The 25,331-nt window shown below is 52.2% G+C and overlaps 1 protein-coding gene across 1 annotated transcript; it reads right to left on the bottom strand.

Moving 5' to 3' along the window:
* Positions 1-515: 515 nt before the first annotated feature.
* On the bottom strand, positions 516-20,795 carry HELZ2 (helicase with zinc finger 2). The gene is made up of 19 exons (XM_008924559.4): positions 20,323-20,795; positions 20,029-20,212; positions 19,582-19,689; positions 18,469-18,992; positions 17,477-18,109; positions 15,542-16,325; positions 15,039-15,114; positions 10,221-13,728; positions 9,296-9,381; positions 8,795-8,926; positions 8,392-8,559; positions 8,026-8,167; positions 7,449-7,565; positions 6,844-7,036; positions 5,813-5,947; positions 5,358-5,576; positions 4,913-5,069; positions 4,245-4,412; positions 516-3,767 (listed from the first exon to the last, which is right to left on the bottom strand). Exons 1-19 carry the CDS (start codon positions 20,592-20,594, stop codon positions 3,646-3,648), a joined length of 7,728 nt encoding a protein of 2,575 aa, XP_008922807.2. The 5' UTR covers positions 20,595-20,795; the 3' UTR covers positions 516-3,645.
* Positions 20,796-25,331: the final 4,536 nt, after the last annotated feature.

Genomic DNA, 25,331 nt, shown 5'->3' with positions numbered 1-25,331 from the left:
GAGCACAGGAGACAGAAGCACCTCCACCATGCAGTGCTTTCCATACACCACAGGATGCTGGTGCCAGCTCCTTGCAATGATGTTTTGGGTTTTTTACCCCAAGTTATTGTCCTTCTTCCAAAATACCTGAACTGAACCCTACAAAATACCTGAATTGAACCCTGAGCTCTTCAAATCACCCACCCAAACTTATCTCCATCACTGGTTCCTCTCACCCTCTACACCCTGTGCTTTATAGGTACCTAAGCATGAATTCATGCTCATCCCTCTATAACTGCATGAAAAGATCACTCTTATTAAAAGAAACCAGCCAAATCCCAACAATGAATAACCCCAAGCTCCCCAGCAAACAGAGAAGGGTAATACATCCACACAACCAATATGCAGAAAATTATCTTCTCTGCCAAGAACTGCAGGTAATGTTCATTTTCTTTTTTACCATTTGGTTCAGTCCAAACAGAGCTGTTCCCACATAGATTCTAAACAAACCATCACATAAACAGACTTTTTAGTAATAAAATTTATTATTTAAATAAATTCAGATTATTTTTACAATTATGGCTTAAATATCAAAAAAAGGAATGTTGAGGTTCATTCTTATAAACAGCCAAAGCAGGTAAAAATATTTGTATCCAAAAGGTCATTTGAGGTTTGCTGCGAGTCACAGACGTACAAAAGATAAAAACCTGCTGCATTTCAAGTTCCTTAATTCACACTTCATGACACTTGACGTTTCATTTCTATTTTTTTAAAAAACCCCATCAATTTATTGCAGTAAATTGATTGTCCTACATAGATCTGTCCAAGTCCTCAGAAACAGTCCAGCTGGCCAAGGAGAGGATTCCTGGAACCACATGGCCCACCCCAGGCTGACACCAGGCACACCACTGGCTCCCTGCACCCTTGTTCAATTTGTGCTCAAGCTCCACCTAATGCCAAAGAAATTAAGTTAATCCTGATGGATGAACTGACATTTGTGTCCTGCAACCATGTGCTTTTGGCTGTGACTGTGGAGAACACAGAGCCTGTGACTGGACAGATGCCCTGGGCACCATGCTGCCAGGTGTTCCCACTGAGATTCCCAAAGGTTTGGTATTTTAAGAACATTTGCTTGAATGTAAAATTCTTTCAAAAGTTAATTCAGAGCTCTGTGTGCAAATGAAACCAAACCAATTAGGATTTTTTTTCCTCTATTGATTTCTATGATTCTCTCCATGAGCACAAGGACAAAAACATGATATTCAACTGTCACTACAGTCTATAAAAAGTTTAATTGCACTTCCTGATATCCCTGACTATTCCATGTCCAGCTCTCCAGGAACCTGTTCACAGTGCCAGAAGCACAAGGGTCCAGCCTGGCTGTAACTGCTGCTTGGGTGTATTTGCTAAACACCAGTTATAAAATACATCTTCAGAGGAAAAAAATAATATGTATATTGTCTTGCAACACAGAAATGACCAAGCAAAGCATTTTAGTCTAGGCTTTGCCTCTGTGGAGTAGGAATAAACATTTTTTTCCCCACTGAGGACAAAGGGAGTTGCTTTATGAGGTCACTCTCTTGGCCAAACCCCCTCCAAGAGCACAGACTAAGCCACTACACATGGGGTGAGTCTTCTCCCATATGAAATAATGTGTTACATGTATGAAATAACCAGGAAAAAACCCAGGGGAGAAACTCCACACTTTCAGGTGATCATGAAAATGAGGTCCACTGGTTCTAAAGGGACCAAGGTGGCTTTGTTAGAACGATGCTGGCCCCATGTTAAAGTAGCTATCCCAAGAATTCCAGCCTCTCCTGCAATTCTCTGCATCATCTTGGAGCTAGATGATTGCATTTCAGTAGTCTGCTGAATGATTCCCAGGCAATCTTATTTTGGAATTGCAATAATATTTGCAAAACCAGGCTGGTGCAGAATCTTTTAAGGTCCCATCCTGGATTACTTCAAAGAGGAACAATGATTTTAACATCTTACCGGCATCTTTAGAACCAGCAGGATGTACTTCCTATGGGGTTTTATGCCTCATGGAATCACCAGCCATATGCCTGTTACTATGCTTCAGCAGGACAAGAGTGAGCCTGGGTGGTCTTTGGCATGGAGCTCAAACCCCCCAAAGGCAGATGTGCAGGAAGGTAGTTTAAAACTAGGAAGAGAACAACAAAACTTCTCCATGTGTTCTTTAGCCAAGTCTAACAAAGAGTCATGAGAAGAAACACGGCGTTAAATACAGACTTTTCCTGACACAATGCTTCCTTATTGCACATTCCTCCACACTGGAAAGAGCCACACTGCACTTCAGCTGCAAACAGGATGAAATTCATCCTCCCACAGCGCTGTGAAACCACAGGGACTCACACCAAGGAAAACTTGTGTCCCAGCACAGTATAGACTTGGTACTACACCGTGTTTGCATCTCATCTCCGTCCCACACGGACACTTAGAGACAGCCAAGCACGTGGTTTGGGGAGAGCCGAGGCAGGCACTTCATACATTCAGAGTTGAAATGAGATAAAAGACACCCTCCCTCAAAACTATCATGCTTCAGAAAGCAGCTCCATGATTCTCAGAGAGCACCACTTCACCGTGATACATCGCCACCAGCCACACTGGGCAAAAGCAGCCCCTCTGGTGAATCACAGCTTCCAGCTCACAGCAGTTTGGCTACAGAAAATAGAAAAATACATTATACACACATATGCCGTGGTACATTTATCAAATTTCCTTCACCACTCTTAAAATCTCAGGCCATAAGGCTGTGAAACAAATTCACAGAGTTAAAAGTTAATAAATTAGAAGCAGCTTTAAAAAAAAAATATGTGGAGTAGGAAAGAGGGGCTCAACAGGAGATTTCAAATAAATTCTGAACAGTCTAAAACAGGTTGACAAATCCCAGCGTTTCCTGGTAAGAGCAGTCCCCACCTTTCCTTTTTCACCTTTGTGCTGGTGAGGACAACCTCCTTTGTACAAAGAACACGTAAATCTATTTACAAAATCACCTTGGCCTTGGCACTGAAATATTTACATGCTCAGAGAACAACATTTTGGTTGGACAAAGAGTGGTGCATGCATCTCTCTTTGCTTTCTTCCTTCACTTAAAAAAGAAAAAAAAAAATAAAAAATGAGAAGTCTTAAAAATCACCCTGGCCTTGGTTTTAAAATGAGAGGCTTTTTTTACTCAGCAGCTTTGGTCCTCCAGGGTAAACAGCATCTTGCTGAGCAGCTCTGCTGTGTGTGGTTGCTCCACCCCAATGAATAGACTGAGTATTTGATCCCCAAAGCGCAACTCCGATGGCTGGACTAAATATTTGGTCCCCAAAAATTGCAGCTGCAGTGGCAGGTAGGATGGGGGGGTTCTGCTGAGCATCTTACAGTTACAAAAACAGTAATGTCATCAATAAAGTCACACGCCCCTCATCCATCTCCAATGCTTTTTGGTTTGCTAATAGCTGAAAGTTCCTGTCCAAGGTTGCACTGATTAAAAACACCCCAAAATGCTGAAGGAGGTGCTGAAGCTCTGAGCTGTCACGGTGCAGGGGAAGCTCCCAGCTCCCCTGCTGCATTTGGCTCCGTGGGTCATTAAAGAACGGAAAGATCTGGTCCTTCCCAAGGCACAGGTAACGCAGCTCTGGCAGAGAGGGCCCATCCTCATCGGATCGCTGTGGTCTTCCTGACACGAATGTCCTGGGCTGCAGCACAGCAGTTGCGCTGGCGGTAATGCTGGAGCAGTCTCTTCCACAAGGGGTTGCATTCCAGGAGGTACCGGTTCCCTGCGGGCACAGCGATGGGGCCAGCGGGTTAGTGGCCAGAGGAGGCTCGGCTGCTACCATCACACAGAAACTTTTGTCTAACATCTCTAGCTAATGGGGCTGGGTCCCTGGCAGGAGCATTTCCAGCTCCCTTCTCCATGCTGTCATATCTGTGAGCAGCTTCCCCACACACCACAGCCTATGCCTGTGCAATTAGGAGAAAAATAAGCAGCCAGATTTTGTTAGGAGAGAGCTCTAGCATGCGAGGGACAGGAACAACGTGGTCCAAACCAAAGGGTGAGAAAAACTAACTATACGTGCTGCACTCAAGCCATGCATGAGCCCTGCTTTGCCCAGATTGCCCAGTTTCAAAACCACGGACTAAAGAAAGGGCAGAAGAATAAAGCAAGACCATTGGTTGTACTAGTTTGGATCACCACCCCTTTATCCAAGCATCCTGTTCCCCTGCAGGCCTGTGCACCGTCCAAGGAGACCCACCTATGATGCAGAGTCCTTCCTGAGCTCGTGTGATGCCAACATTGACCTGGTTCGGGTCAGTAACAAACCCCAGGTACTTCTTCTGCCAGCTCTTTGTGGGTTTCCTATCAATCTCAGACCGGGGGCAGGAGCGTACAGTCGAGAGGATCACGTATTTCCACTCACTTCCTAGAAAGTGGAATCAAACCAGATTTTTTTAGAAGGAAGCTTTTGGTCATCCCTCCACCCCACAGGACACTCATTTCTCTACTGCATCCACCTTCTGGGTTTCTCTAGCTTCAGAGACCATCGGACTTCTGGTTGTTGCTCTCCAGAGAGAACATGTTTGGGCAGTTCTCCAATACCCCCATCAGACACAGAATCATAGAATCACAGAGTGGTTTGGGTTGGAAGGGACCTTAAAGACCACTTAGTTCTAACCCCCCTGCCATGGGCAGGGGAACCTTCCACTAGAGATCTTCCACCTTCCTGCCTTAAGCAGCCTCACCCTGCCCAAGCACTCCAGAGGCTTCCAAAAGATTTATTATAGTCACAAATCACCCAGAAATCTGATCTTCCATGGTTGAAATGACCCTGGGGTAGGGTTTGCTCAGAGACTCTATTTGCGAGCAGCTCCTGAGGAAGGTGGGAGGAGACAGACACGCCCCTCCCCTCTCCTGCCCCCTCACCTTGACTCTTCATGATGGTGCAGACAGTCACCCCGCGGACACCCTCCCTCAGGAGGCTCTTGTTGATCTCGGACACCTGGGCGTTGTAGGGGCTCAGGATGGCGATGCTCTCTGGCCGGATGGTGCCATCTAGTGCCAGCTGCTTGGCGATCCTCACCTGGAGAGACCAGCGTCCTGCTCACCTGGGAAAGGGGCCTGAGGGAACGGCCCCCCAGCATCCTCTCCACGGGGCAGCGATGGTGCCTGCCTTGGGGTCAGGCTGCCCCAGGCCTTCCTCTGCCCAGGGGTGTCCTGCTGTGCTCCAGACCCGGAAGACACCAGGTAGACACTGCACCCTGCTGATCTTTAACCTTACATCTCTGTTGTCCCTCCACAATCCCAAGAGTCACCCAGCACAACACCCTCCCCTCCTGTGTCCCCAGCAATCCCCCAGGACCCTCCTCACCGCCTGCGCCACTTCCTCAGGGTTGGCTTTGGAGTTCTCGTTTCCTTCCTCAGTGGAAATCATAAGGGACTGCTCCTTGCCTTCCACGTGCCCGAAGATGATGGGGCAGCAGCTGTTATCCCTGTGGTGGAGCACACTGGGTCTCCGATGAAGCTGAGGCCACGTTTTCAGCCGCGTTTCATAGAACTCCTGGGATGGGAACTCGCAAATGCCATTGTGCTGGCAGAGAAAAGGAGAGAAACCGAGGTGAACAAAACCCAAGGAACTTTTCAGCATGCAGCATCTCTTTGGGCTGGCTTCACCCACTGTGACATTGTGCTGTAGCTGGCTCTGGCATATTCCTAGATGTAATCCTATATCTAGGAAAGGGAAAGCACTAATGGAGAATATGTGATGCTTCAGGCAAGCCCACATTTTCTGTGATGGACAAAAGACAACCCCCTCGAGGGCCTCACCATGCGATATTGTGTATCCAGCATCCACGCCTGTTCCCGGTAGCGCTCAAAGAGAGACGTCTCCATGCCAAGACTCTTGCAAACATCATTGTTAACCACCGGCTTCAGCTGCTTGTGATCCCCGAGCAAAACAACCTGGAAGGAAGAGCAGACACCTCAGCTGCGAGGGTGGTGGCACTCATGAAGGAAATCAGCTCTTTGAAAGGCTGCTTGTACACAGACATTTGTTGCTACTTATTTATGTTACGGTTACAGCAACCTCAGTCAAAGACCACAGTGGCCATGATATAAAGATCCTGTCCCAGATAATGTGTTCCCATCTGATGGGAGAAAAACAAAAAAATCAGAGAATTCTACAATAGCTTGGGTTGGAAGGGACCTTAAAGATCATCTCATTTCAACCCCCCTGCCATGGGCAGGGACACTTTCCACTAGCCCAGGTTGCTCCAAGTCCCGTACAACCTGGCCTTGAACACTTCCAGGGATGGGGCAGTCACAGCTTCTCTGGGCAACCTGTGCCAGGGCCTTCCCACCCTCACAGCAAAGAATTTCTCCCTAGTATCTAATCTAACCCTGCCCTCTGTCAGTGTGAAGCCATTCCCCCTGTCCTGTCCCTCCAGGCTCTTGTCTAAAGTCCCTCTCCATCTCTCTTGAAGCCCCTTTAGGCACTGGAATGCACTCTAAGGTCTCCCTAGAGTGCATTCTAGAGCCTTCTCTCCAGGCTGAACAGCTCCAGATCTCTCAGCCTGTCTCCACAGCAGAGCTGCTCTAGCCCTCAGAGCATCTTCAGGCCTCCTCTGGACTTGCTCCATCATGTAGTTGAGTCTACTCAGATCTGCTCTATGCTTCTTGTCATGTTAATACTTTGTACTTGGGCCAGAACAATTTTTTGGTGACAGCAATACCCATCCCATAAGGAAGCACAAACCTTAACATGCGGTAAGACTTGGAAGAGCAGCATGGTAAAGGATGGAAGAGGTTCCAGAGCTCTAAGCTGCTGTCCCAGGGACATGTGTTTGGGAAGGACGTACCTTCTCAGCACGGTGGTGGCCGACCAAGGGGATGAGGGTCTCGGGCTCTGTGGACATGGCACACTCATCAATGATTATCTGCCTGACATTGAGCTGCTCCAGCATGTTGGAAGATGAGGCAGAGCACGTGCACAGGATGACATCGTGACGCTGCAGCTGATACGTGCGACCACTTGACAGCCACTCTTTGTACCTGGTGGTCGATGCAGAAAACATCGGGTTATGCATAAGGGAAACATCTCCAGATTCCTCTTCAGGAACCAGGCAGAGCCTGTACTTTCCCAAATGATTATGGCTCCCTCCCTAGGATGAGCTGGTGTTCCCAGAAAAGGGCTTTGGATGGACACTGTAGGAAATGTACTTTGTCCTGAACTCAGCAGGGCGGGGGCTGCAGGTGGAGGATTCAAGGGTCACAAAGGCATAATAGGACTTCTGGTCCAGATGGACAACAGCACAGAAACGATGCTGAGGCTCTGCACTGTGCCACTAATCTCGAGCTCATCTCTTTTTATCATTATTCTGAACACACAGTTTATTAATCTGTGCTTCAGAGGTGGCACACAGCCAAAGTCAGCCATCTCTCACCAGGGTCTCTTCCTACTCACTTCTGTGTTTCTGCTTCTGTGATCTGGTCTCCATTCCTCATCCGAGCGTCAAAGTGACGGATCTCCTGCCAGAAAGGGCTGGGCGCCCGCCGGATGAGGTGATGCAGGATTATATCGCTGAGTAAAGAGTCAATATGTAAATATTTTCCCCCAACACAGACCCAAGTGATCTATTCTACAGTAAGCAAACCACACCACCTGTCTATGTGGAGAAACCCCACTAGCTAAAAAAGTCACAACCAGATTGTCCCATCATTGTAGATCCAACAGTTCACACTCGAGGACAGAAAATACAACCACTTCCCTTTAGCAGTTGCAAGCAGGAATGAAGTCAGAGACTTTTAGAGCTGTTCCACAAAGAGATGAAAACATCTAGGGACTTTTAAACAACCTGGGTTTCCTGACTAGTGCTACATTAGACTGTACACCTTCACTTGAAAAAATTAATTACAAATTAATTACAACGCAGGTTAGTAGCGCAAAAAAACCTGCATTTGCTCTGGCTTGTTCAGGGCTACTGGTGCAGAAGCCACCTCTCCCCAGCACCCTCATTGCCTGCGGGGCCCTGCCATCCTACCTGAGCTCACGCTTTGGCTTTGTATCCCGCAGGGATTTACGGGAGAGCTGCCGGTTGCTCCCCGGGTACGGGAATTCCATCGCCTCAATGGCCTCCCCATAAACCCTCAGTGGTTTCAGGTTCTTCATCTTCAGCAGCATCTCTGGGGAGGGAGGACAGGTCTGCTCAGACAGCACCAGGTACTGATGGTGCTCATGGCCTGCCTCTCCCCACCCCTCACTCCTCATCCCACCCTCACCGGTCCTCGCCCTGCAGCGCTGGGTCTTCTGTAAGGACCATCCCCACTTTCTGCCCCTCCTGCTCACACCACATGTTCTCCATCCCCCCACCACGAGCCACTTCAGGGGCTTAAAAAACGATAGTTACCAGCAACAACATCAACAGACTTGTTGGATGGGCCACAGTACAAGATGCACTTTCTCTTTTTGGGCTTTTCTTTTTCCAAGCATGGTGTTTCATCCTTCTCAATGCTCTCCTCGTTCAGTTGATGGAACCAGTAGACAATGTGAGTTCCAACAACGGTCTTCCCTGTGCCTAGAAAAACAAGGAGGATGCTGAGAACATTTCAGCAACAACACCCATGCTCTGGATCAGCATCTGCCTCATCAGTCATGAAATAAAATCAAGAACAGAGGGGACTGCCTTGCACAGCTGTGGGTGATGCCAACACACGCTCCCTTCTCCTGGTTCACCGAGGGTCCTATGGAAAGCAGCAGATCAGCTCTCACCTGCCATTCACACCATGGGTTGTCCTGCTGTCCCCCCTTACCTGGTGGGCCTTGGATGAGCGTGAAGGAATCTCTCAGAGCATTCAGGATAGCCTGGTACTGACTCTGGTTAAGCTTCCTGTGGCTGCCAGGGAGATCAAAGGATCTTTGCTTCAGGATTCTGGATTTTGTCACTGTTACAGCAGAGCCAAGAAAACAAATTTAAAGAAGGTTACTGAGGGCAGCACAGAAGTGATTGAACAGGAGGATGCAGCAGGTACTAAGGAGTCACGGTACTAAGGAGCAGGTACTAAGACCACCTAAAAATAATCCTTGTCCCATGCCAAGATACTCTGCCTGTGAACCTTCTCTGTGAGTCCTGGGGATTACAACCTCAGCAGGGCATCCCAAATTATGTAGCAGCTCCTCTCATCCCCTTGTCAGGGTAACCTCCTGGTGTGGGAGCATCAGTCCCACGGCAAGGGCCCACGGAAGCTGCCAGGGCACCTGCCTGGCCAGAAGCAAGTAGCCACAAGGTAAGAAAGATTAATATTTGCACTTACCTTTCTGAGGAGGTTCGTGGCCAAGGGCGATGCTTTTAGCAAGGTCGGAGGCATATTTCAGCCTCCAAAGTGCCTTTTCTTTCCGTCTGACAGACAAGGAAAAGTAAGAATGAATGGAATGCAGCACAGAATAGCAAAAGTTGTAATACAGCTTTGCACAGCTGCCTTGTTTATACTTTCTCTCTGCTTTGGTGTTGCATTAACTCCTTCCACAAAGAACTTAAACCACAAATAACTTAGACTTATTCTGCTCCTCTGCTTCTGGGACTATTTCTTAACTGACTGAAGAGCTGAGCCTGCAAAGATGTTGAGGGCAAGGAGCACAACTTCTGTCCTAACTTCATTTTATTATGGCCCACCCCCTCTTCGTGGATTAGCTTCCAATTTTTCCTAAAATTCACGGCACAAAAGGAAGCACATTCTGCCCTGAGAAAGCTACAACATCATGGGTGTGTAGCAGCCTCTGCTGTGTATGAGGAAGGGCAAACTAGACATCAGCTCTGATTTAATAAGAGCAGATCTTGCTTTGCAGCAACAACAAAGGGGAATGATTTGGAAATCAGGGAGCACTTCTGCTAAACAAACCCCACTCCAGTGCTTCACATATGACATGTATTGCAGCAACTCAGTAACATAAGAAAAGATGCCCAGGGAAATTTCAGCACCCATCTCCCCAGTCTCAGGGACAACCAGAAGAGCATGAAACCCTCTGGAGAACAAACCTTAGGAGTGCTGCCATCCCCCTGAAGATCCACAGCCCAACAGTATGGTCAGTAAGAGCTGGGTAAAGGCAGGTTTTTCAGGGGATCAGCCACAGCAGAGGGTGCAGCAGAGGGGCCCCAGGGGAATGCAGCAGAGGGGCCCTGTGGGAAGCCACTGCTCTGCATGGACAGGTTAACCAGAGCACACTGCTAAGCCCACTTACACATCTGGCAGCATCTTTGGTATGAGCTCCACTGTGAACCTGGCAGAGGGCTGTGAGATCTCCACAGGGATGTTCTCCATAGACATATAGTGGATGTAAAAGTTCATTGTCTGCTGACCAGTCCTGTCTGACTTCTTGTCATCGTCGAACTCCTCAGTGATCCCATGAGCCACCCAGGTGTAGGTATCAGGATCGACCACAAGTTTGTTCTCTGACCTTCCCTTGTCAAGCAAAGTCAGGTTCTGGAGGCCATGGCTAAGGCTTTCCTCATCGCTTTGGAGGCTCCCAAGCTTCAGCCCCTCTAAGCGGATGCACAGGTAACAGTTGAAGAAGTCCACTTCAATGGAGCAATCCTCCAACCACTTTTTGTTCAGGATGAAGTTCCCTTGCAGCTGCCCTTTGCTTGTCCTTTGCCTTGCCCACTTTATTTTAACATCATGGAGGACAATCGAGTCGTTCTCGGCCACGGCACACGACGCAGACTCCATGGCACTCATCGGCATCCACACCTTGTTGTACTCCGTCGTGTTCTTGTACCTGTCCTTGGATTGCAGCGTGGCATAGGCAGAGAAGCACTCAATTGGCTTCTCCGTGTGCTGCAGGCAGACATCAAAACCCGGCGTCACACACCACAGCTGCACGAAGGGCACCAGGAATCCCCGGCGGACGTCGGTGGTGAGCTGGAACCGCAGCGCGTCGCCGGCGCTCAGCTCCAGGGTCAGCTCCATGTAGTGTGAGCACGGGCTCTTCCGCACCCATCCCACGTGCCGCTGGTACAGCTCCTTGCTCTGCTGCAGGAGGGAGGCAGCCCTCTCAAACTGCTCCTTCCTGATGGCCGTAAGCACGTCTTGCCACGTCTTGGTGCGGAAGAGGGTGACACTCTGGTCACGGAGAGGTCCTTCCCGCAGGCTGTGCTCCTTCGTCTCCGCAGAGTATATCCTCCTCTTCCACGTCAGCCTGATGCTGCTCCGCTGCTGGATGAACACGGGCTGCTCTATCAGCTGAAGGGACCTGTAGTTAATTTTCTGTGGATCCGGAAGACTCTCCTTGTTGAGGGGAAACAGGGCTTTAAAAAACCTGCTCATCTCTTCGATATCCACCACGAAGGCAATCTTCTGCAGGACTTGGCCCTTCAGCTGGGTGGCCATCTGTAGGCAGTGGGCTCTCTTCTCATACATCATCGCCTGGGAATTCTTCCTGTTGAAGTCGTGACAGAGAAAGTCAATGTCATCCACAGAATAGATGAGGGGCTTCTTGCGGAGCACGGAATGAAGGTGCCGCTGGACCACGACATCCACGTATCGGCGGATGGGAGAGGAAGCCCAGGTGTACGAGTCAACATGCAGGGAGTAATGGCCTGCTTTCGACTGGGCAGTGGAGTTGGAGCGGCAGAAATAGGAGCGGCTGAGCAGCCTCCTGAACTCCAGGGCCACGGGAGCCAGCTTTGGGTGGATGTCATCAGTGACGACGAGGTCTAGCATCTTCTGGAAGTCACGGGCACTGGCAGCCGACTGCAGGTGCTCCCAGATGGGGGCCAGAAGACTGAACTCCACATTTTTAGAGGTGTCTTGTCCAGGAGGCACTTCTCCCAGGTGATGTGAGAGATGGATGGACAAAGGAACGATGTGGTTGTACTGGTTTTTCATGTGTGACAGCTGTGTAAGACTTGGCTCACACTGACACCGGAGAGGAGTGACATTTCTGGTCACTTCCTTGTCAGTGAGGAACTCAGCCACGAAACTGTTGAACATGATCATTAACTCCTCTATCATCTGATGGGACCCCCTCTTACCTGGGGAACTTTCCTCATCCAGCCGGTCATAGAAACAGTCCTCCTGCAGCCGAAACTTCCTATGGATCCTGGAGAAGTGATAAGCCACAGCAATGCAGTCCTCCAGGGTATCAAAACGAAGGGTGTTTGCTGCTCCCCTGTAGCAGTCCTTAATGCAGAGCTCTGCCTCTTCATAGGACAGCTGCCTGTCTGAGCGGATCACGGAGATGGTGAAGACTTCCTTTAACATCTGATCAGTGTCCTTTTCTACGGTGACAAACAAGGAGATCACCCGACGATCTTTCTGTGGCAGGAGGCTGCAGACGTCCTGGCTAATGTGGGGTGGGAACATGCCCAGAGGCTCCCGCTTGGGAGCATAGTAGGTGATGCCCCGCTTCTTCGCTTCCAGGTCCAGGGCACAGCCTTTGGGAATGATGCCGGCCACGTCTGCAATGTGGATCCCAATCTCATAGTGACGCCCAAGATCCCTGACACTGATAGCGTCGTCCAAATCCCTGGCACCCTGGGGGTCAACAGTGAAGGTCGGGTAACTCCGACAGTCCTTCAGGGGTTCCTTGGTGAGGTTTAGTTTGCTGTTGGAAGTGTATTTGGCTAACTCCCTGTTGACAGCAGCTGGGTATTTATTCTCCAAACCATACTCCAAGGCAAGGATCTTTAAGCCTTCTTCCAAAGTCAATGCTGCATGCAGGATCTCTGTTACTATTCCCAAAGGGTAGTAAAACCCCTCCCGCCAGGAGATAACCTGGACGCAGAAGAACTGGCACCTCCTCGTCTCCTGGTTGATCTTCTCGCAGCTGACCACCCTGTACTTCCCATTGACAAGTTTGCGGATGGGAACGACATTGGGTTTCTCCTTCAGCCCTGGGACAAATATTTTGGTGACAGTGGGATCGATGGGTATCATCACCCGGGGATCAAACTCGTCCATCATGCAGATGAAGCTCCGTTCTCTCTCGGCGCGCTTTAGGATGCCCACGACCTTCCCCTGCGGGCGGTGGCTGCTGCTGTCGGCCGTGCTGCCCTGCAGGATTTCCACCAGCACCTCGTCCCCAGTGAAGGCCGTCCCGCAGTGAACTCTGCCCTTGATCTGAATGTTCATGGCAGGGGAGTCGTTGAGGGTGAAGGCAGAAGCTCTGTCGAACCCCTCTTTGATCAGCTCGCATCTCTTGTACATATTGGGGTGCATGTGCAGATACAGCTGCATCATCTGAGAAGAGAAGCTGGTGTATTCCTGCTTGTCTGCCCACAGGTTTGAAGCCTCAGACTTCACATTCAGTAGCCCTTCTTCAGACACTGTCACCAGCATGTTCTTGCTCTCATCTAAGAGCTCCTGGAGGATGGGATCATCGGGATTCATGCTCTCATCTTCAGAGCTGGAGGAATCTGTGTCGCTGTCCTCCTCATTCCTCTCTGGGCTTCTGCTCCAGCTCTCCTTGTCACACGCAGCCTGTTTGATCTGGGCCATCGTCAGGTTCTCCGGGAAGATGCTCCCCTTGTCGATGCACTGCTGGATGAAGCGCTTCCACACCTTGCTGCACTGGCCGTGGGAGCACAAGGCCACGGCATCCCCCACTGCCACCACCAGCGACTGAGCCCGGGTCATGATGGTGTTGAGCACTCTGGCCTCGTTGAAGAACTCGAGGTGGTGCGAGGCTGAGATGCGCAGGCTCTCGCTGGTGTGGACCGTGCTGATGATGATGACCCGAAACTCCCGCCCTGCACCGGAGGGGACAAGGGAGAAGTCACTCACAGGAATCCAACAGGGAAGACCCTGCCTGGCTCTCACCCATCTATGCTGTGTCACGTGGCCATAGACTGATGTAACCCTGCTTGGCTGAAACACGGGAGTCACCCGATGTGAGTAAAGCAGCTCTTGGGGATGGTGAGATCCTCTGGGCACGAGTCAGGATGGACACCACAGTGCACCACTGCCCACACACCAGGGAGGGAAGGGCAGTGTGGAGACGAGACAAGGGCACTGGGGCAGTGCAGCCATGTGTGCCCATGGAGTAGCCCTGTGTGCTCAGTGCCACCAGCAGCCCCGCCAGCTGCTCCTTGCAAACACGGGTTTGCTGTGAATCCCAAATTCCCTGAGGGACTGAGGGTCTTGCAGGAACTAGAGCAGTGACCACTCACAAGGACACCTCTCCCCTCGAGAAGAGCTCTGCTGATCACACAAAAAATAACAACCAAAAAGAGGCATCCTGGTGACATCAGAGCTGGGAAGACACTGCAAAAAAAGGGTGTGGGGATCAGAAACACCCCCCAGGGTCAGTTATTCTTACCACGAGGAGTCTCAGCTGCACATTAAAAAAAAAGATAATAATAATAATAAAAACATAGATGAGTCATAAACTAAGTCCTTGAGGACAAAACCAGTCCTATCCCTCCCTCATCATCCAGAGCAGCAGATTCCTCCTCTAGTGAGCTGCTCTGTGATTGGTACCCACAGGCCATCCTGGTTTCAATTCCCTTCTATCACTTGCCTCCCCCACTGGTACTCAGGGCTTCACATGATTCACACATGCCCAAGTCTCTGGGATGGCACTTACAGAATTTTCACCCTCCTACAAAGCAAAATCCATATATTTGAAATGAGTTGACAGTTGGGTGCAGATTTAGTTCAGTGTGAAATCTTATTCACTAAGGAAAAGATGAAATCAAAGAATTGCCAACCAGAAGGGGATGGAAATCAGCCAAAAGATTTCCAGACACTCCATCCTAATCAGTGTTAACGTGGGCTGCAGCAGTGGCAAAGACACAGGGAGGGCAGGGGAGCTCTGCCTGGCAGCACCTCCCAGAGAGGTATTTTTCCACTGTGACAGGCAATATTTTGCATTTTAGCAGGGAGGAAAATGCAAATATGTTGAAAACTCCTCTGCTAACACCCCACTGCCTCTTCCCCCAGCCTGTTACACAGTGGCTGTAGTTGCTATGGACTCTCCCGTTCACCAACATGACTGCAAAAGTTGTCCATGACTAGCACGGAGAAGACCCCAAAACGCGGCCAAGCACAAGACACACACCTGGCAAGTTTTCGTAGTTTTCCACCACCACATCTTGTAGCTGCTTTTTCCTCAGCTCTTGTCTTGTTGCAGAAACCTGATAAGAAAGAAAGAGGCACAACTGAACTCAGCTCAGAAACACCTCCCATCCAACACCGAGGTCCCTCACCCTGCACAGCTGCAGGTTCCTCAAGTTACTTGGCAGCAGCCACACGTCCTGGGCTGACTTCAGGCAGGGCTCCCACTGCCTTGTTGTTAACCTGCCTAGAAGATGCTGAAAGCAGTGTTCAATTGAGCCATCCCACCATGAGGCATCTCTGCTCCGACTACCCAGGACACGTTGCCTAAATGGACATTGCCTCAAAAAAACCACTGATGGCATGTGAGACCCCAGATTCCCTATTTTCACTAGCACAAGAGACAGGTTTATCATAAATAGATTAAAAAGCATTTCTTAGGGAATGTTTAGTCATCAGTACAGGTGTAGCCCCCTCAGGTGGGGAACACAGGTTTCTAGCACACACCTGCATTCCATGGGAGACCACACAGATCTTCTTCAGATCCCGGACACCCCACTCATCTGGCCACCTCTGATAGATCTCCTTCACTTTCTCAATCACTTGTATTATCTCGGAGGCATTGTGCCAAGAAATCATGGAGATATCCCTTTCGGCCACACCAGACACGTGGCAGAACACGAGCGGGTAGATTTCGGGATGGGGTGGGATGTTCCCACTGGCTTGGATAGCGTTGCCATTGCCAATGTAGAAGTGCTTGGAGACAAACTCAATGATGCCTGCAGTGGAACGGTAATTCTCGTTGAAGATGATCCTGCTCTTCATGGCCACTTCATGCCTCTCCCTCTGGTAGAACTGAAAGAGCCGGTTCAGGAGGGTGTGATCAGCAGACTGCCCACCCCCAACACAGAACAGCTTGGGGGTTATCTGCATGTGGTCCCCAGCAAGGACAATCCGGGTCTCAAAGGTGGCGAAGGAGAGCGGAACCAAAGCTTCACACTCCAGCATCTGCGCAGCCTCGTCGATCATGATGTGGGTGAAGTAGCCTGGGGGAACCTTCAAGTTCTTGGATAACATGGAGGTGGTGATAATGATGTGGTGCTTGTCGATCTCCTGCTGCGTGGGGTGCCGGAAGGAGCGCTGGTCTGGCGAGAGGCAGCAGTACATCTGGGTGATGGGGTCCGTCAGGTTGACGGGCCGGTCGGTGGATATAATCCTCAGGGGAACAGCCCACGGGTGCCCGTTGATCACGTAGTTGTGGAAATACTCCCGGATGTAGATGTCAGCTGCACTGGAGGGGAACAGAAGGGAAAAGCATCGAGGAATTGTAGGTGCTGTTCCTAAACTCTGTGACTGTCCTCCCAAAGTGCTCTCAGATCATTCCCCACCACGCACCCAAACTCTCCCCCTGCTCTGGTGACACCACTCTTGTCACAGCAGACATTCACGACCACACAAACAAGCCATTGGTGTAGCCACCAATTCCCAGCCTCTTTCGAGAGTATGGTATAAAATAGGAGTTGATACTCAAGACTAGGGCATCTCTCAACACTTATATGGAAAAATGTGATGTGCCCAACAAAATCTGTGGCCCTGCTGCTGCCCAGGGCCAAGTGACATGGAGCTCTCCTCTGACAGCATCCCCATCCCCGGGTGAGACGAGATCTGCTGGAGAAGTTTCCGTGCAAGCAACCAGCCTGGAACAGGCTAAGATTAGCAGTCACCATCTATTATGCATTAAAAACTGAGGCAGCATCAGCCTGCAGGATCAGATGTGGACACTCTTTTCAGTGTAACTGCTCTAATTTTAACAGTCTTGGCCTGGTTTCTCTGAAGGTAGATTCAATGGTATTCAGACCAGATCTGCATTTCCTCTCCCCCAAACTCTCCTTGGAAAAGTCAGTAAATTGGCACGTGCACAAAGCAAAATAGTCTTCAAGGACAACTAGAGCACAATATTATCCCAGCACAGTCAGGCAATGGCTTTCTACTTGTTGCAGTACACAGTAAAGGCTGGAAAGAACTCTCTCCAGCCCCATTCTCATTTTATAATGAGGCAGGAATATGTTAAGTGTTCAAGATCAGGTTGGATGGGGCTTGGAGCAATGTGGCCTAGTGGAAGGTGTCCCTGCCCATGGCAGGGGGTTTGGAACAAGATGAACTGTAAGGTCCCTTCCAAACAAAACCATTCTAGGATTCTATAACTTTATGTTGCCGCTTCCACAAAGACTTCCACCTATGCCTGGTTTCCTCCTAGCAGGAACTGCTAGAGCAGTTTAAGATGTATTCAGTAAAAACTAATCTATTTAAGCAAACAATTGAAGTGCATGCTGAGAAAAGGGCAGCTCAGCTCTGGCTCATACACTTGGGCTCCCCCTCAGTCCCCCAAGGAGAGCAATGGACCAGACTGCCCAAAACTCTGGTTGCCTCTTCCCTGCTAACCTGTTTGTGTGAGTGCAGATCAGCACCCGTGTGTTGGGTTGCCTGAGGATCTCCAAGGTGGCCATGGCCAAGGTGAACGTCTTCCCTGTACCAAAAGGCCCATAGATGAGCAGAGGTGGGACCTGCCGGCTCGTGGTCTTCTGGCCTGTGATGAAGGAGATGGCTTGTTTCTGCTTGCTATTCCCTCTCTGTGGTGATCCAAGAGAGTAGGGGATGGTGCAACTGGCAACATCTGGCAGGACCAACTTCTCATCCAACAGGCGGTCCACAGCCTGGTGCCACTGCCGGAACAGCAGCTGGTCGATTTGGAACTGGATCTCCACCTTGTGGGAGGCGTTTGCCTTGAAGTTCAGCTCCAAGCAGCATCTGTTTGGTATCTGTAGCCAGATGGTCTTCTCCGTGGTGGCTTTGTGCTCCACAATAACTTCATAAACCCGGTTGTCTATAGGTGGGTCAGGTGCCAGGAAAGCGGTGGGCACGGACCTGCTCAGCAGGTACCCCTCGTCCGTGTCCGGCGAGAGGTTGTACGGGGTAGGCACTTCAGCAAACAGCTCCCCAGAGACAGCAAACTTCATCCCCATGGAGAGGCTCTGCAGCATGGGGGTCAGGGAGATGAGGACCCGCAGGTTGAGTCTGAAAGGAGGAAACACCCGAATGAAGAGCAGAGAACAGACCCAGCAGCTCATGAGCCCTCCCCAGTGAAAGGGGGATTGCTACCCACACCCAGAGAGGGTCTGCCAGCCCCCCAAGCACAGAGGGACAGAAATCATGCTTCTCACTAATCCACAGCCACAGGATGAGACCCAGCTCTTCCCCTCCTATCACCACCCACTAAGCCATCCTTCTTGGCAGGTTCCCATTTTTCTGGGAAAGCACCCCAGGACCCAACCCAGATGGGACAGAGACCTCAGGAGCAGCAGGCCCCAAGGGTTAACCATGGGCTCATGGTCCTCATCAAGGAGGAACCATCTGGATCCACACCTGGCACTTACTTGGCAATCAGAGCCTGCTCGGCTTCCTCCTCACGGAAGAGGAAGCTGTGCATCTTGTCCCGATAGTTGAGCCGGGTGATGGGAACCACTGCACCACCCTCACTTTGGTAATCCAGCGCAAGAGCAGGAGGTTTGTACTTCGCCAGCAGAGCCATGTCCTCGGCAGTCCTTGGCACGCTGGGAACGATGATCCGGTTACCTCTATCCCACCGCTCAAAGTTGACGAGTCGGCTGCTCTCCTTGCTGCTGGGGACGTGCTGGGGGGTCTCCCTCCTGCCCACCTTCACCTTGATCTTCTGCATGAGGACGGGGCGTTTGCCGAAGTCAAAGACCACCCACTGCTCGAAGACCCCCAGTGTGCAGCACTCCATGCTGACCTCCACCAGCGCCGTGCGGGGCGAGGAGGACACGATGGCCACGTGCTCCCCCCGGAGGTACTGGAGGTCCTGGGAAAGGCCATTCCCCGAGAAGTAGAATTTGACTCCAGGTTCCCTCTTCAGCAGGGCCACGTGCTGCAGAGACATCTGCCATTGAGGAAAAGACAGGGATACAGTGAGGGCAGCCCACGGGAAGAGCCCAGCATCTGGTGAAGTGCTCCAGCAGCACTTCCTAGAGAAATGCCATGTCAGACCCACCATAGCTTATTCCTCATGCAATCTCACAGCAATTATTTTTGAGGTCTCAGAGAACCTCAGGTTTCAGTTTAATATCAATGGAGCCAGTGTGCTGTAAACGGGAAATCTCCTGCATTGGAGGGGACAGGCTCCTGCCCACAACACCCACAAAATCCTGGGCAGAAAAGCAGTTGAATGTGATGATACCTGGGAGGTGTTAAGAGGAGCCAAGTCTACCCCAGCTCCATTGCAGAAGATGGGAGGCACAGTGGCTGCACCCCTCACACACAGCCCCGGTGCAGGCACTACCTGACCTGCTCCTGAATACCCAACACATGTCCTCACTCTGACATCCCCAAAGCCCTGTCCTTCTGCCCCTTGCAGAAATAATAATTAAAAAAGCCCCAACCAAACAAAACCCTCCAAAGGACAAGGACTGCACCCAGCAGCAGGCACTGCCAGCAGCGAACAGCCTCCCCCTGCACAGGGCTGGGCTTACCTGAGCGTGGACCTTGAACCTCCACTGGTATTTCACCCTCCTGTCCTCCAGCTGCACTTGCAGAGGCTGCTCACACACAACTCTGGCACCCTCGACATGCTCAGACATCTGTGGGAGGCATGAGAGGGACTGAAGGCAGTGTCCCAGAGACACACTGCAGAGCCCTCCACGGGGCTTTACACTATATCCTCCCAAGAGGGACCAACAGTACATCCTCACCCACCGCTGCTCCATGTCCCAGTGGGAAGCAGGAGGACCTACGGCACAGCTCGGGTACCCCGAGCAGGCTCTCAAGTTGCCATCTCAAAAGGGGTGAAGGAAGGGGGATGCCACATCCCCTTCTGCATTCCCATTAGGAAGGTGAGCGGTGGGTTCCATTCCCAAGCTCTCACACCAGAAGATTCCTGCACTGGACCAACGCGCTCCCACCCTGTGCCCGCCACTCACAATTAACACCTCGTTGGAGCACGTCCGATACTCGGCAATGAGCCGGTCCTGGTAGGACAAGAGCCCGTCCTTCAGGGCTTGCTTCTTTTTCTTGTCGGCAACCTTCACCCTCTGGATCCACTCCTGCAGCTCCTCTTTGGAATGAGCCTTGGTGCAGCTATTCCCCATTTCACACACCTCCGCTCTGTCGGGAGAGAGGTGTCCCAGGTGCCACCCGTGTCCGGTGGCATGGGGGTCCTCAGGGAGCCGGCAGCTGCCTGCTGCCCCTGCCCTCTTCCCCGGTGGACGCCTTACCTGCTGCACAGCGAGAACTTGGTCAGCCCGAGCGGCGGCGCGCGGTGCACCCACTGCACAGAGCCGTCGGCCGAGAGCATCTGCACGTGCTCAACGGAGGAGCAGTGGTTCTCAAAGCTCTCCTGCGAGCTGAAGGTCACCAGGCAGATCCGGCAGTAGAAGTGCACTGGTGTGGGCGCCTCTGGCTCGCCGTTGGTGCTGCAGGTGCCCACGGGCGGCAGCAGGTCGGAGCGCAGCAAGCCCTCCTCCCTCTCGGCCTCCCAGACGGCCATCTCCACGTCACTGTGGGCAAACTGGCAGCGGTGCAGGCCGTGCCTGCAGGGCTGGCCCCGGGAAACGAACCGGCAGTAGCTGAGGGTCGAGATGAACTCGGGGCAGGGCCGGATGGCTGTGTACTGCTGCTTCTTCTGGCTGTCCAGCACCACGTGCACCAGGAGCGGGTCCCAGGCGCGGTGGGACTCGCAGAGCCGCCTGTGGCCACCCACCGAGATGCGCTGGGGGCAGCCGAAAAAACAACGCCTGCAGATCTCCTGGAAGTGCCCCCCGAACTCGCTGGTGATCTCACTGGCAGCGCTGGCAGTGTGGGGGTGACTCCCCAGCTGCGCCTGCAGCACTGCCGCCTTCAGCCAGCGGCGCTCCAGCTGGTGTTCCCTCTCAAAGTTCCAGACCATGGCCTCCTCCACGCTCCAGGCAAAGGTGCACTGGTTCTTGTGCCTGGTGCAGCCCATCCCCATCACGTAGTACCTGCAGACGGCGTAGCGCGCCGGGTTGGGGAAGCCGGGCCGCCGGGACACCTTCCTCCAGGCCGTGCTCCGGTGGCTGCGGCAGCGGGCCAGCAGGATCTCGTACATGCACTTGTGCTCCACCTCCCGCGGGTGGTAGGTGATCTCATTCTCCTTCACGCTGCACTTGGAGCAGACCAGGAGCAGCTCCAGATGCTTCTGGAGGCTGCCCAGCGGCACCCCTGGGCCATTGGCTGTCGGCATCTTTGGTGGTGGCTTGAGCGGAGCAAAATGAGTGTCGGGAAGGTCCTACCAGGCGATGCCAGGGAGAGGAGGTGCCATGGAGCGAGTGGATGTGTCCTAGCTCACTATGTACCTGCCAGCCATTGATGCGAGCTCATGAAGCCTGACAAAGGAACAAGGAACAAGCAACTTAGCAGGAAATATCAGACAGTTTCTGACTGGGTGCACACAGAGGTAACAGCACAGCCAGGAACCCCGCCCAGACACTCTCACACTGGGCACCCCAGCACCTGAGGTCTGCCCCCACCCACTCACCCAGCTCTGCTCCCCCACCACCCTGGGTCCCAGGGGACCGTGTCCCACAGGGATCATGCTGCTGAGTGGTGCTGGCTCTCAGCAGGGCTCAGCCTGGTCCCGTGTGCCACAGCCCGTAGACCATCAGCATTTACCACCCAACATGGCAAAGCAGTGGAGGCTGCCCCAGAGGACCCACCCCGGCCCCCACAGTGGCCACAGAGCTCCCCCCAGACCACAGCCACATTATCCAATTTCCTCTTCCTGCTGCCGGCGCCTCCCCCACCTCGGTTCCCTCCTGCCAACTTTCTCTTTCTTTTTCCTGCTCTCTGCTCTGGGCTGGCTGGGCAGCCCCACAACAAGTGGGAGGAACCCAGCTCCAGCCCCTCAGCGCATCTGCCCTCGTGGCACAAAAGATTAATTGGAATTAACTAAGGAAGGAACCACCCTCTTTGCTCCTGGGATGCAGCACCCAAGGCCAGGAGATGGGCATGCGGGAACAGGGACCTGCCAGCATCTCTCCAGCTGGCAGCTCAGTAAACATCCGGCTGGGAGAGCTCAGCCCTGGCGGTGAGGAAAGCAACTGACGGCTCACTGCCCTCTCCGGCCACCAGCTCCGGCATTTGCCATCAGTTTCCTGGGTAACCAGAGGCCAGGAACATCCCTGGGAATGATGCTGCAGGGTTTGGTGGCTGGGCCACGTGGTCAGGGTGAAGGAAACATGCCCAGGCACATCCGTGGGCAGGGTGTGCTGCCAAGCAAAGCCACCAGCCTCATGCCGAGGGCTCCTGACCAGCAGCCACCATGGACCAGCTCTCCAGTGATACTGGGGATGAGACAGATTTACAGCTGAGGTCCAGTGGACAATGGAGGAGGAGGGCAAACCTTGCATTGCTTCTGCAGAAATACTTTTCACTTTTAGTTAAGAATCCTTTTCCCTCCTCTGGGATTAAAGGGGTGCTGGGGGAGGCAGGCAGGGCGTGCTGAAGCTGCCGCTCCAGCTGGAGCTCCAGGTAGCAAACACCAAGCTGGAAGTGGCAGGAGCATCACCCACCCTCCCAGCTCACCCTCAAAGAGGTCCTCACCTCCCATCCCAGTGTCACAGCACCCACCTGCTGCCGAGCCAGGAAGGAACCACCTAATCCTACTTCTCTGTGTGTATCAGGTCGGACACGTGCTCAGTGGATAAACACCAGCCCAGTTTATCTCTCAAGGCCTGGCAGCGAGCCTGGCACTGGGCAGAGCTGCAGGTTTCTGATTTGGAAAGCCGTGGGATTCCATGGTGGACTCCCACGGCAGCGCTGGCTTGATTTGGGTCACTGTGCCACGGCATCAGCTCTGCACCCAGAGCTAAATCACCCCGACTCATCTCTGTGCCTTCACTTCCAAACCTTTACTTGCAGCACTCAGTGCAGGCTGGCAGTGAAAAAGAGCAGCCCTGACCCAGAATGGGCTGAGGCCAGCAGAGAGCCAGGATATCCCATCCTCTGCCTGTAACAAGGTCACGGCCATTGGACTAAAACTGTTTCTGCAGCCCAGGGGTCGGGAGCTCTTTCTTTGCTCTGGTTCTACCACAAAAAAAGAAAGGTTGGAGCCATAGCAGAGGTTCTGGTGCTGCCTGATTGCTGACTGATGCAGAGAAAATGCTTTCCACTGAAATGAAATAATTTGGGAAACAATAAAAATTCAGGAGAGCACCTATGAAGGCAGGACAGGGCATGGGACACTGTGTCTCCTGCCCAAGGGCATCAAGGGATGCTCTGCTGATCCCCAGCAAGACAGCAAAGGCAGCACAGCACTGGCAGGGGCTGCAGACCCCTCTGGAGCTGCTTGGAAGCTGCTCCAGTCAAATTGCTCTACTATCATGAGCTCCTGAAAAACCCACAGACACTGGGAACCCGGGCAGTGGTTTGGGGAGACACAGTTTGCTCCGAGTGCGGCTCCGCAGGACCCTGTGCTGGGCTGCAGGAGGGAAAATCCCTGCACCTGCTCCCTCCTGTGCCAGCCCAGAGAGACCGTTTGCTAAGAGGGAGCATTCCCACTCAGCTTTCCCCAGGAACTGAGTGATGAGCTGAAGCTAAGTGGGACCCCAGGGCAGAGGCAGAGACCCCTGCGGCTGCAGGCTCAGCTTGTCCCGGGAATTTGGCTTGGGCAGGAGGGACACAGGGGGAGATGGTGGCAGCAAGGGGCTGGTGGGGTCAGGCTGTTCCCAAACCTCCACACTGGGAATGCCCGGAGCGGGACCCAGGTCACACTCAGCCTCCAAGAGCCTTTCAGCTCCTCTGAAGCTGGTGGGGGCAGCGCATTCCCAGTGGAATCAGAACTGACATCTGCAGCTTCGGGAACACCTTGGCATCCCTCCGACAGCAGTTTCACCTTCCTTCCTCTGGAAGACTCCTCCTTCAGACCAGCCCTCTGGGAAAGGCACTCACGCTCAGGGTTTGTGCAACATCTGTGCAACATTGAAACTGGTGAAAACTCCAAAATACCTCAGTTACACACACAGGAGAGGATGAAACCCGATCAGTGGCACATGGCTCCGGGGAGAGGGAGCCGAGCTTCCTGGTCCCAGCACGTCCACAGCCACAGAGCCCACAGGAGACACAGTCCCACAGCACTGACAAACCCAGTTAAATGTTTAAGAACTGCCCATAAAAATCTTGCAGGACAGCCAGGCTGCTACCAGAATTCATGCCCAGGCAGGGCATCCCAGCTGTAAAAAACTAAGAGGGAATATTCCACCTTTAAAGGGGTCAATTGCCTTGCTGTTTATTTTTTTAAGAAAGCGTTTGACTTTGAGCAAACTGCCAGAACATGCTCTGGGTCTGGAGGTGGGAGGGAAGCGGAAGGGGAAGTGCAAACCCCGCTCAAATTCTCTGCACAGCAAATTAAAGCATTTTTTCTCTCTACAGTCTTATACAAGGAAGAGAAAAAAAAAAAAGGAAAAAAGAAAAAAGCTAGGGGAACTTTTGCAATCCAGGCTGGGGTGGAGGGAAGACTAAGGGCACGAGGAAGCTCAGGGAGGTGTGCTGTAAGACAGCTGTCCCACCAAGAATAAAACTGATGTCAACTGGTGTCTTGGGGCAAAATCCAAATGCCTCAACAAAGGGCATTTGCTGATGGGGAGCAGTATTTACAAACCAGCCACAGACCATGGTTGACAAGCTGACTTTTGAATATTTTAAGGAAAACAACCTTCTTTACACCGGTCCTGAAAAGCCCAGACCAGTGTTTAAAGCCATTTGCATCCCGCTGATGGGTGACAACTCACACTGGCAGATAGAGAGGCTGGTTTATTGTACCCCCAGGTCATGGAGGTTCATGGCCCCATCAGGGTGAGTATCTGCCTCTCTCCCAGTCGCACGGACCCTCCCTGGGCACCGACACAGCCCCACTGCCAGCACAGGTCCAGCCTTGCCACAAAGCAAATCAGACCACACCATCACTGACAGCATTTCCTCCGCACTCAGGAAGACGCTTTGGGTCAGGGCCGGGCCACGCTGTGTCCGAGCATCGTCCCCGGCAGGCGCCTCGCGGGGCAGCGCCGAGACCAGAGATAATCACATTTCTCCAGTAATGGCGAGTGGAAGCACGGCCGTGGCAGAGAAATGCTCATCGTGTCCCTGCGTTCTGACGCTCCGCACCCATCCCATCCCACCAGGAGGAAGGCGGTTCTTCACCAGAATCAGCACTTGGTTAATTATTGACAGGATATTAGGCAACGCGTTAGGCTGGAGTAAGCCAAATGCC

The sequence above is a fragment of the Manacus vitellinus genome, unplaced genomic scaffold, assembly GCF_001715985.3.
Source record: "Manacus vitellinus isolate BGI_N305 unplaced genomic scaffold, ASM171598v3 scaffold_26_pilon, whole genome shotgun sequence".
NCBI classification, from domain to species: Eukaryota; Metazoa; Chordata; class Aves; order Passeriformes; family Pipridae; genus Manacus; species Manacus vitellinus.
The sequence above is the reverse complement of the archived record's forward strand: the minus strand, read 5'-3'. Positions and strand labels throughout refer to the sequence as shown.

Bases quoted from the DNA above. Each gene is read 5' to 3' on its own strand.
- HELZ2 (XM_008924559.4), bottom strand. From the start codon at position 20,594: ATGGCCGTCTGGGAGGCCGAGAGGGAGGAGGGCTTGCTGCGCTCCGAC. The intron at 7,037-7,448 runs GTGAGTAGGAAG...ATCGACCACCAG, and splicing joins ACAGAAGCAGAAACACAGAA to GTACAAAGAGTGGCTGTCAA. The intron at 3,768-4,244 runs GTGGGTCTCCTT...CTGTGCCCGCAG, and splicing joins GGAAGGACTCTGCATCATAG to GGAACCGGTACCTCCTGGAA.